Below are 11471 nucleotides of genomic sequence, written 5' to 3'. Positions count from 1 at the left end.
TATTGTCTAACTTATTAAATTTATTTGCTTTACTTTACATATATTTTATCGTGCCCTGCAGTCTTAGCCAAGGTAGTCGAACTAGTTAACCCTGCGATAGACTCTACCCTGAGCTGATTCAGCTTTGTGCAGAATCCACCTAAAACAATTGGCGCCCACGGTGGGGCATCTAGCTTATTAATACCTTTTTTCCTTTTTAACAAAAAATCCAAAAAAAAAAAAGAAACTAGCGAGAGAATGTCTCAACCAACCGTGGAAAAACAATTGACTGCTTCACTACAAAAAGTAGTGGAGATGGAGAGCCTGCAAGAGAAAATGGCTCAGTCAGAGGCTGAAGTATTGCAATTCAAAGAGTCTGAGTCAGCCTTGAAACTAAAATTAGAGAAATCTAATGGATCAGGCTCTAAAATCCAACCAAGAACCCAATTCTCATCAATTATAGAACACTTTGATTTCTCAAGTATTGGGAGTCCAAGTAATACCAAAAACATGATCAACATTAATGATGTTAGTCCTAAAGATGATAAACCTGATGAAACAGGAGCAACATTCATGATGGCAATAGTCCAGGAAATCAAGAACCTTAATGAAAAATTCGAGAAAATACCTGGAGTTCCTGCCAGCGTTGAGGAAGCTGCCTCTGAAAGTTATGCTGACTCGCCTTTTATAGACGAGATATCTAAAGTGGATCTTCCTAAGAAATTTGTGATTCCATCCTTGAGAACTTATGATGGGACCTCAGATCCACAAAACCATGTGGCCTTCTACAAGCAAAAAATGTTGGTTGTATCTATTCCAAGTAAGTTTAGACAGGTTTGCATGTGCAAAGGATTCGAAATCACCCTGATCGGTCTTTCACTACTGTGGTATATCAACCTACCAAATGGAAGTATCAGATCCTTTGCTGACCTGATCAACAATTCAATAAGCAGTTCGCAAGTGGCAGGGAGTTGGAGAAGCGTTCCAGTGACTTGTACAAAATTACACAGAAATCATATGAGACCCTCAAAGTCTTCCTTGCCAGATTCAACAAGGACAAAGTATCAATTCCCAGGTGTGATGTTGGAACAACAGTGAAAGCATTCAGGTAGGGAATACTACGCAATAAAGATATCTCTGGTGAACTGACCAAGTATCACTGTCATTCCTTCAAAGACGTCTAGGCAAAGACGCTTGCCTATATTAGACTAGAGGAATACAAGAGTTAAAAGGTTAGAGGACCCAGCAATGGAAAAGACTATGATAAGCCAAACAGGAAAAGCGCCAGTAGGGGCAATAACTATATGAGTGGCTCATATACCAGGCCTCATCAGTCAGAAGTCAACCTAGCGCAAGAATAACAAGGTAAGGCTAAAGTTCATCCATCTATCTCTGAACATAACTTATGTGTTTACATTGTAGGCTTGATCCAGCGACTGGATAACAAGGGACCAAGGGTCAGGTGGCCTAGAAAGTCAGACAACCCGAATCCAAGGAAGGACCATACCAAGTGGTTAGAATTTCACATGGACATAGGGCACACAATTGAGGATTGCTTTACTCTCAGGAAAGAAGTAGCCTACCTGTTGAAGGTAGGATACCGCAAAGACCCGATCAAAAGCAGAGGCAGGAATGAAGACCCTAACAAAACTAATCAGGAGCAAAAGCAGGAACGCAATCTCCCTCCACCACCTCCACTCTATGAAATAAAATTCATAAATGGCGGATCAAATATTTGTGGCCTGACCAGTTCAGCAGTAAAAAATATAGCCAAGACTCCTCAAACTAAGTCACCATGCAAGCCTAGAAATATACCACCTATCACGTTCAGTGGCTCTGATCTGGTGGGCATCCCCGGCCTAAATTATGATGGCCTGGTGATCTCCATGCAAATTGGAACTGCCAACATTAGGAGAATCTTTGTAGACGGAGGTAGCTTAGTAAACCTGATCATACTAGACGTACTCAAAGCTATAAAGATCAATGAGGATCAAATCAACAAGACATCCAGTGTCTTGGTAGGGTTCAGCGGTGAGACAAAGAATACATTGGGAGAAATATATCTCCATACCTATGTTGAAGGCGTTGCATCTTATGAAAGATTCGAAGTTCTAGACTGTCTATTCTCCTATAATGACATTTTGGGCAGGCCTTTGATCCACAATGTCAAAGTTGTCCCCTCTACTTATCACCAGTGTATCAAGATACCAACAAACTGGGGAGTGGACGGCATCAAAGGTGAGCATAAGTCAGCCCAAGAATGCTATACCGAAGCCCTAAAGCCATCTAACGCAGGTAAATCCCTCGCATAGCAATTAATGTTTCCTGTCAGGAGCACATATGTAGCACCACCCAGGAAGGAAACAGATCAGGTAATCCTCAACCCTGATTATCCTGACAGGTATGTGCTAGTTGGCTTTGACGCCCCTGATTTGGTCAGGCCCAAGTTTGTAAGCTTTCTTAAGAGTAAATCTTCCTGCTTTACTTGGTCTCATTCTGATATGACTGGAATTAGTGTTGATATTATTACTCAGATCATAGGCTCAATATTGACACATCTTTTAAGCATGTGCAGTAGAAACGACAATAGTTTGCACCAGAAAGAAATGCCATTATCAATGAAGAATTGGACAAACTCCTAGATATGGGCATGATCAGGGAAGTGATGTACCTGAACGGCTGGCAAACGTAGTGGTCGTGTAGAAAAAAAATGGCAAATGGAGAGTTTGTGTAGATTACACTTACCTGAACAAAGCGTGCCCTAAAGATCCCTTCCCTCTTCCACATATTGATGTTATGGTAGACGCAACAGCAGGACATGAGATGCTCACATTCATAGATGCTTCTAGTGGATTCAACCAGATAAAGATGCACCCTGCTGATCAAAAGAGTACAACATTCATTACTGACCGAGGCATATATTGTTACACTGAGATGCCATTCGGTCTAAAGAATGTAGGGGCACCATACCAGCGCCTGGTCAACATGATGTTCAAAGATCAGATCGGGGACACCATGGAGGTCTATATTGATGACATGGTGGTGAAGTCCAAGAATGCACAAGACCATGTGAAGCACCTAGAAGTAGCATTTCAAATCCTGGCAAAGTACAACATGAAACTCAACCCTGCAAAATGCCACTTTGGAGTTTCTGCAAGGAAGTTCTTAGGCTATATGGTGATAAAAAGAGACATAGAAGCCAGCCTTGAACAAATCAAAGCTATACTGAAATTACAGTCTCCTAAGTCTGTCACGGACATTCAGAAGCTGGCAGGCAGGGAACAGGTTCATATCCAGGTCATCTGAAAGGTATAAAACATTTTACAACCTATTCAGAAAAAAAAAACAGTTCCAGTGGACCCCTGAACATGAGGAAGCCTTTCAGGATCTAAAACTATAACTTTATTCTCCACCTTTACTGGCCAAACCAGAAAAAGGAGAGCCCCTGTTAGTGTATCTCTCTGTTACTGATACCGCGGTAAGTGCAGTCTTAGTAAAGGAACTGGAAGGTAAGCAACATCCTGTCTACTATATAAGTAAAAGTCTACTAGATGTTAAAATGAGGTATGGTTTACTTGAAAAGTATGTTTTAGCTTTGATCATGTCATGTGCTAAGCTGCGTCCTTATTTTGAAAGTCACCCCATAATAGTCAGGACTAACCTACCCATAAAATCTGTCCTGCGGAAGCCTGAACTATCACGCAGGATAGCCAAATGGTCAGTCCAGCTTAGCACCTATGATACTACCTTTGAACCTAGGACAACAATAAAGTCACAGGCCTTAGCAGACTTTGTGTTAGATTTCAGCCCTAACCTAGAATCATACATGGCCAAGGAAGTTAACCAGTTAGAAAATAAAACCTTAGACCAGTAGTGGACCTTATTCACAGACGGGGCATCGAATGTAAGGGGTACAGTGTTACGATTAGTGCTAAAATCGCCACAGGGAGACATACCATAGCCCAGGCTGCGAGTTGTGAGTTCAAAGCTACCAATAATGAGGCTGAGTATAAAGACCTCATAGCAGGACTCAAGGTATGTCTAGACCTCGGTGTTCAAAACTTAAAGCTAAAAACTGATTCACCTTTAATTGCAAATCAAATAAATGGAATTTATACCGCAAAGAATGAAAAAATGATTTTATATTTGGAATATGCTAAAAAACTTTGCAATAAATTCATTTCATTTGTTATTGAGCAAATACTAAGAGACCTGAACACCCAGGGTAATGGTCTGGCCAGCCTTGGTTCGAATTTCACCCCTGCCATTTTTAATAAAGTAGCTATTGTGCATTTACTTGAACCTGCCAACAGCAAGCCTGAGTAGGTAAACCTTGTCAATACTGACAATAATGACTCTTGGACTAAACCTTTTTATGATTGGTTCCTTCGAGGAATACTACCTCAAGATATGCATAAGGTTAGAGCATTTAAAATTAAAGCTTCCACTAATTCTATCATCAATAACACTTTATTTGAAAGATCTCAGGCTGGACCTTACCTAAGGTGTCGTGAATCACACGAAGCCAAACAAGTACTTTAAGAGATACATGACAGATATTGTGGCAACCATAAAGGTGGAAGAAGCCCGGCAAGCAAGATACTCAGGATTTCGCAATTACTGGCCAACCCTGAGGGCTGACTGTCTTGACTATTATGCAATATGTGAAGCGTGCCAAATACATGCTCTAATTATCCATCAACCATCAGAGCTACTAAATTTAATTTGTACATCCTGGCCATTCATGAAGTCGGGCATGGACATAGTAGGAAAATTCCCAGTAGCTCCAGGCCAGAAAGTATTCATGTTAGCCATGACTGATTACTTCTCCAAGTCGATTGAAGCAGATTCTTTGAGGCAAGTTACTGAGAAGGAAGTGATATCCTTCATTAGGAAGAACATCATATGTAGGTATGGAGTCCCTTAAGAGATAATTTGTGACAATGGCACTTAGTTTGTCGGAAAAAGAACCAAAGCTTTCTGTGATGAATGGAATATAAACTTGGTAACTTCAACCCCTGGCTACCCAAAAGCAAACGGGCAGGCTGAATCATGCAACAAGGTAGTCATCAGTTGCCTGAAAAAGAAGCAAAAGATTAAACGAGGTAGATGGGCAGAAGAGCTTCCATTAGTAATATGGGCAAATAGGGCAACCCCAAAGACCTCAACAGACCAAACACCCTACTCCTTAGTATATCGTTCTGAAGCAGTCATTCCTGCAGAAGTACATGTGCCAACTTAAAGATATAGCTTGAATAACATAGAAGCAAATAACAGCTTGATGCAGGACAGCCTAGTCCTAACAGAAGAGTTGAGAGATGCTGCCAAAATTAGGATAGCATCATATCAACAAACATTAGCTAGAAGTTATAACAACAATGTCAAAATCAGTGTTTTCAGGGAAGGAGACCTAGTCCTACGAAAAGTATTACCAAACAAAAAAAGAAAAATTAACAGGCAAGCTAGCCCTTATATTGGAAGGCCCATATTTAATACACTCAATCGTCGGGCAAGGAGTATACATGCTACACACATTAGAGGGAGAAATGATCCCAAGGTCCTGGAATGTAACTCATTTGAAATTATTTCATATGTAAATTCACAGAATAATACATCTATACCATGTCCTGACAAGGTAAAAATTCAATTCTACTTACACTTATTTTATACTCCCTCCGATCCAGACCAAAGGTAACATTGACTTTTTCACACTTTTCGAGACACGTTTTACAACGTAAATATCTTTAGTTACACATTATTAAAAATTATAAACATTTGATATTCTTATAGCATTCATGATGATGAATCAAACAAAATCTCACATGAATATATTTTATCTTATAGATTAAGAATAATATCGAATATTCCCTACGACCATGAATAGTGCCAAAAAGTCAATGTTACCTTTGGTCTGGATCGGAGGGAGTATATTTAAACCCTGCATGCTCTGCCTGTCAAAACCGCCTGCTTTACATGTCCAACATGCAAATTCCATGTGTATCTTATATGGAAAATTTATGTGTTGTACCGTGCTCATATATGTCCTGATATAATATTTTAATCCTGAAAAATTATACATCATTTGTTATTACATGAATAAGTCTTCAGGATAAAGGGCTACTCTATTATATCCCACTGATTTATTTTTTACTCTTTATTTTTGTTGCACCCTGTCGTCCCAAACGAATGTTGGTAACCCACACCAAATACGGAAAATACGGGATCAATCAGGCATGAAATAATTGCCTGACCCAGCTATTTGCTGCACACCTCTACAACGGCTCGATGCAGCACTGTGACGGGTAAGAAAGTGAAAGTTCTCGACGACACGTCCAAATGTCCTCCACACAGGCCGAATACCAAGCCCTCCAGCCAAACATGGGACATAAGTGTTGGGGTATATGTCCTCGACAACACTGCGATCATTTGTTTAAATCTCATAATAAGAATACGTAAGGGATGATTCAATTATATAGTCAACTGATCAACATTAATAAGTAATGATTGGCTAACGAGAGTTAGACATTACTGTCGTTTAACGGTGGTGATCAGTTGATCCCTTAAGGTCACACCTATAGAACGATTCCCAAACTGAAAAGTTAATTAATCGTATATTGATATGAATTAATTAAATCGTTAAATTGAACAAATTTATTTATAAGTGAGAATTATATATCTTATTGTAATGTAATTAAATAAGATTCAATTTAGTAATTAATTTGTTATATTACTAAAATTGATTAATGTTTGTGAGAAATTTGAGATAAGTAATAAATTAGTTATAATTACAAGATATTGTAGATTATATTAACTAGACTTAATATGACCCATTTTATATACATGTAATTGTGAATTACTTGTTAATTTATTAAATGTAATTTATTTAATTTGAAATGATATTTAATTAGTTAAATATGCATTTATATTGCTAATGACATGTTACATGTCACAACATATTACAAATGACAAATTACAAAGATAAAATGGAGGTCCATTTTCTCTATAAAATCCGATTGGACTAAGGGTTCGTGGGTGATGATTTTGTCATTAGTTTATTGCATTCTTAAGGACATCATGATGACACTTATATCATGCTTAACCCTAGGACATATCCTAAGCATTTGGGTAAGACAAAAAGCAATTGAAAAAGACAATTGTTTTTCCCAATTGCATGGGAAAAATCGGTTGCCCTTCATCTTCACTATTAAGAGAATTATTCTCATTTTTGATTGAATGTATGATACTCAAAAATCTCTTCCTCTCTCTAATTCTCAACATAAATTGTTTATGCATATTTTGTTCTAGATTTAATAAAAACCTCAAAAATTACTATAGTAGTAATGTAAAATAACATTAGATCTAATCATTTAAGTTTCTAGTAAACATTATATAGTTAATAATTTTACTAGAGTTTTGGGATGAATCTTGGGTGCAACAAGAGGAGACTTTCTAATTTAAAAGTTTGAGTTCATGGAGGATCATCCATAATAATAATAGCTAAAGATCTAGTAATGGAAGGAGTTCAAAACTAGTGCTCTTTAAATTCATCCATATGATTTAAGAACATCATTTTCTTCTTCTCATGATTGAAGATGATCACCAAATTAAAACACAAGACAAGTTGACAGGTTGGAAGCATATTTGACAGGTTGATAGGTTAAAAGTATATTTGACATGTTAACAGGTTGAAAATCATATATTAGTTAGGTTAACAAGTTGAAAATCATATATTTGATAGGCTAACAGGTTAAGAAAAAAAGAGTCAAAAATAAAGACAGATTTGGAACAAAGTAAGCAAGAAAGGGCGAACTTGATATCTTTAATAAGCCTTCACCCCCTGGGGCAAAGGCAGCAAAATATTTAACTTGTCAGGGATAACCTTCCTGACAAGGGGAACCAAAATACCAAATTGTCTTTCTAGGGACATCCCCCCTAGATGGGTTAAAAACCAACGTAATTATTATTTAAAAATTACTACTTTTTTTTAGAAGCATCAGCAACATCATCCTTAACCTGTTAGGTTCATATATCCCTAATTAGACTCATCTGATCATTTTATAAATTACCCATAATTTATATACTAGTGGATCTAGTTGCATGCATAACAAAATGAACAAAATAAGGAGAAAATCACATTTCTTACATTTTATATGGTTCGAATTTTGGGCACAAGCAAGGTCTCCTACCTTCACTTGTTCTTGAGCTCAATAGTTTGGGATGATCCTCCAAGATCTTCTAGTCTCAAGCATAGAGACACTCCTCTTAGTTGCACCCAAGACTATTACTCAAACCCCAATTCTATTATAAACTAGATAATAGAATTAGTAACCTTAATATTATTTCTAATATCCATATTATTACTACACTAGTAATCTTGTGGAAATATTAGATTTTAGAACAAAATATATGCATAAAACAATTTTTATGTAGAGTGGTTTTGAGAGGTAAGCATAAGAATAATGTATATCCAAAAATAAGAACAACTTCTCATTTATGGGAGGGGTGTGCCAGTTTTGCCTCAAGAAAAGAGAGGCATGCACTAGCTTTTTGGTCTTTTCAAAAACAATAGGTAAGAGTCTAGACATGTAGGGTAATTATGGTGTTTTTGCATTAATTAGAACAACCATCTTAACCCTAATAACCCTCACCTTACCGGCCCCTTAAGATAAAATGGACATCCATTTTACAAAATGTATTTTGTCAATTGTAATGTGTGACATGTGATATGTAATATGTCATTAGAAATATAAATGCATATTTAACTAATTAAATATCATTTTAAATCAAATAAATTACATTTAACAAATTAACAAGTAATTCACAATTACATGTATATAAAATGGGTCACATTAAGTCTAGTTAATATAATCTACAATATTTTGCAATTATGATTAACTAATTACTCTTATCTCAAATGTTTCATAAACATTAATCAATTTTACTTATATAACATTTTATTTACTAAAATAAATCTTATTTAATCCTGTTACAATAAGATATAAAATTCTCACTTATAAATAAATGTGTTCAATTTAAGGATTTAATTAATCCGTATCAATATACGATTAATTAACTTTTCTGTTTGGGAATCGTCCGATAGGTGTGACCTTAAGGGGTCAACTGATCACCACCGTCAAACGATAGTAATGTCAGACTCTAGTTAGCCAATCATTACCGATTAATGTTGATCAGTTGACTATATAAATGAAACAAACGACAGTAATGTCAGACTCTAGTTAACCAATCGTCCTATCGCACTATTCCCTTCGCATAGCCACAGTTCATCATGATCCAAAAGATGCACACTCACTCCCTTTTACAGAATGGCTTGGGGCAAAAATCAAAGTCAATCAGGAACTGTGCCAACTTGGGCGAATAGTCTTTAGTCAAAGAATTGACTCAAAAGAATACTATAGTAGCTCTTGCCACGACCAGGCTTTATAAAAATTACCGGAACTCTATAAGCGGTCACTGCCCGACAGAGTGTCCCATACAGTATGCCTATGTGATCGACTAGTCATCCCATATGACTCTATGGCACTTGAACTTTCCATCAATCACATCATACTCGAGTCACTTCGAGACGTCACCTCATATAAGCAACAAGGGGCAAATACTATGTTAATCCAGTTCACTTTAATAGGGTTCAACGTTGTCCTTACAACCAATTTGGATATAACAAAGTAATAAAAGAGTTTTTAATAAAACTCAAACGATGAATGGATTATCACATATGTAAATTTGATACCATATCAATTACTACATAATCTATAATCTATACTTAATATTGTATATAACTATACATCTCAACTCAATTGAAATGGCAGGACTTATCATGCTTAGCTTATGAAAAGGCCTTGGTTAGCAAGTTTCAGCAATAGTTTGCGCTATCCCTAACCTTACTATACACTATTTCCCATTCTTGTGAATAATCTTGTATTATAAGAACTTCTTTGAGTACGTGTCTAGATCTAATCTGGACATAGGTTCTCTTGCATTTGAATAACTCCCACTATCCTCACAGTGTGTAGGGATAGGACCTTCGGTTATTGGAACGAACTATCATAGTTCCTCCAATTCATAAAACCGAATCCTAATTTCATCATTTCCTTCTTGCATATCTCATTATTGCATGTGTACTCAATTTCCGTTGTGTACATCTCATGGTTGAACTGCCTAGGATGTTTCTTAGCAGATATCCTCCTTAAATAATATAGCCAAGATGGTTCTCTAACCAACCTTATATGTTTAGAATATGGTTTTTGTGTAACTCCTTGCACATAAATTCATCTCAATTCTAAATGCTTAGCTTCATATCTTTAGTACTTCCTGAGTACTAACTAATGAACTATTTGGCTATATAGAGACTTCTCTCAAAAATTTGATTTGTAACTTTTCGTCATACTACAAGTATAAGAAATTTAAGAATGGTGATACACCTTAGCGTAATGAATTAATCCTGCAGCGGAAGCATGTGGATTCAATTTCTACATGTTCAATACTTTTAAAATTTTCAAGATTCTTATTAACATAAAAATATTCATTCAACGCTAATATCCTCTTAGAACTATCTTTATAGGTCTGGATACCTTAGAGATCTATTATTCTTCTCCTAAGTCTTCCATCATTCAAAATGATCAATATGTCCCTTACATATAAGACTAGTAACACCATATTACTCCCACTAAACTCCATGCATAAACAGAACTACTTAACAATTCGAGTAAAGTTTGTCACATGATCAAATCATAAAATTCAACTCCTTAACTTCTACTTAAAACTTTTTCTTAAGTTTTCATCCTACGTTAGGATAGTTGCGATTTTCAAAAACTCATGCAAGATGATTTTAAAATCCAACTGTCAAATTATATCAGAATTCAATGAGGCGTTGTTGTTGCGTGCAAAACCCTTTGCGACCAATCAACCAAGCTAAGTAAACATCTTTATGTTTATGTTCATTTCGGACTTTTGCGGAGTTGAAACTAGATAAAGCATCTTAATAAGTTACAGGCTTGTTACTTTCAAAAATAACATGACTCCTGTCCACTTTAGATTTTGAAGAAATAATGACTTATTTTGACCAAGAAGGAACATCTTCCTACGTCTTTGTAACACCCCCTCATACCAAGGTACCTTACCAAGGACTACCCTAGCATGAAAGGCTGTTACCATATCGGTTGCCCGAGGTAAGTATATATCAAAAGAAACAATCCACAAACACATTTAATAAAGTATAAAGAGTTAGCGATTACATTATCTCAGACCAAACTCAAAATAAAAGTACAAGGTCTCAAAAAAATTGAAATCTAAGACATCTAAACTCATAACAGCGGAAGCTAGACTTGACGTGATAACTCCCCATGACGGTCCCATAACTAACATCTGCATTACCTGTCACAATCTGCTCACCATCCCCGAATGGATCACCGCAGGTTTTACTAACAACAACACGGGGTCAGTACTATTCAATCAATATAAGACAACAAACAATA

The 11471-nt window shown here is 36.5% G+C and overlaps 2 protein-coding genes across 2 annotated transcripts; both read left to right on the top strand.

Moving 5' to 3' along the window:
- Positions 1-1505: 1505 nt before the first annotated feature.
- Positions 1506-2621, top strand: LOC141630920 (uncharacterized). Its single transcript, XM_074443658.1, has 2 exons — positions 1506-2274; positions 2326-2621. Exons 1-2 carry the CDS (start codon positions 1506-1508, stop codon positions 2619-2621), a joined length of 1065 nt encoding a protein of 354 aa, XP_074299759.1.
- Positions 2622-4528: 1907 nt separating this feature from the next.
- On the top strand, positions 4529-5221 carry LOC141630919 (uncharacterized). The gene is made up of 2 exons (XM_074443657.1): positions 4529-4840; positions 4934-5221. Exons 1-2 carry the CDS (start codon positions 4529-4531, stop codon positions 5219-5221), a joined length of 600 nt encoding a protein of 199 aa, XP_074299758.1.
- The last annotated feature ends 6250 nt before the right edge of the window (positions 5222-11471 follow it).

This window comes from Silene latifolia, chromosome Y (assembly GCF_048544455.1).
Source record: "Silene latifolia isolate original U9 population chromosome Y, ASM4854445v1, whole genome shotgun sequence".
In the NCBI taxonomy this organism is placed as follows: Eukaryota; Viridiplantae; Streptophyta; class Magnoliopsida; order Caryophyllales; family Caryophyllaceae; genus Silene; species Silene latifolia.
The sequence above is the reverse complement of the archived record's forward strand: the minus strand, read 5'-3'. Positions and strand labels throughout refer to the sequence as shown.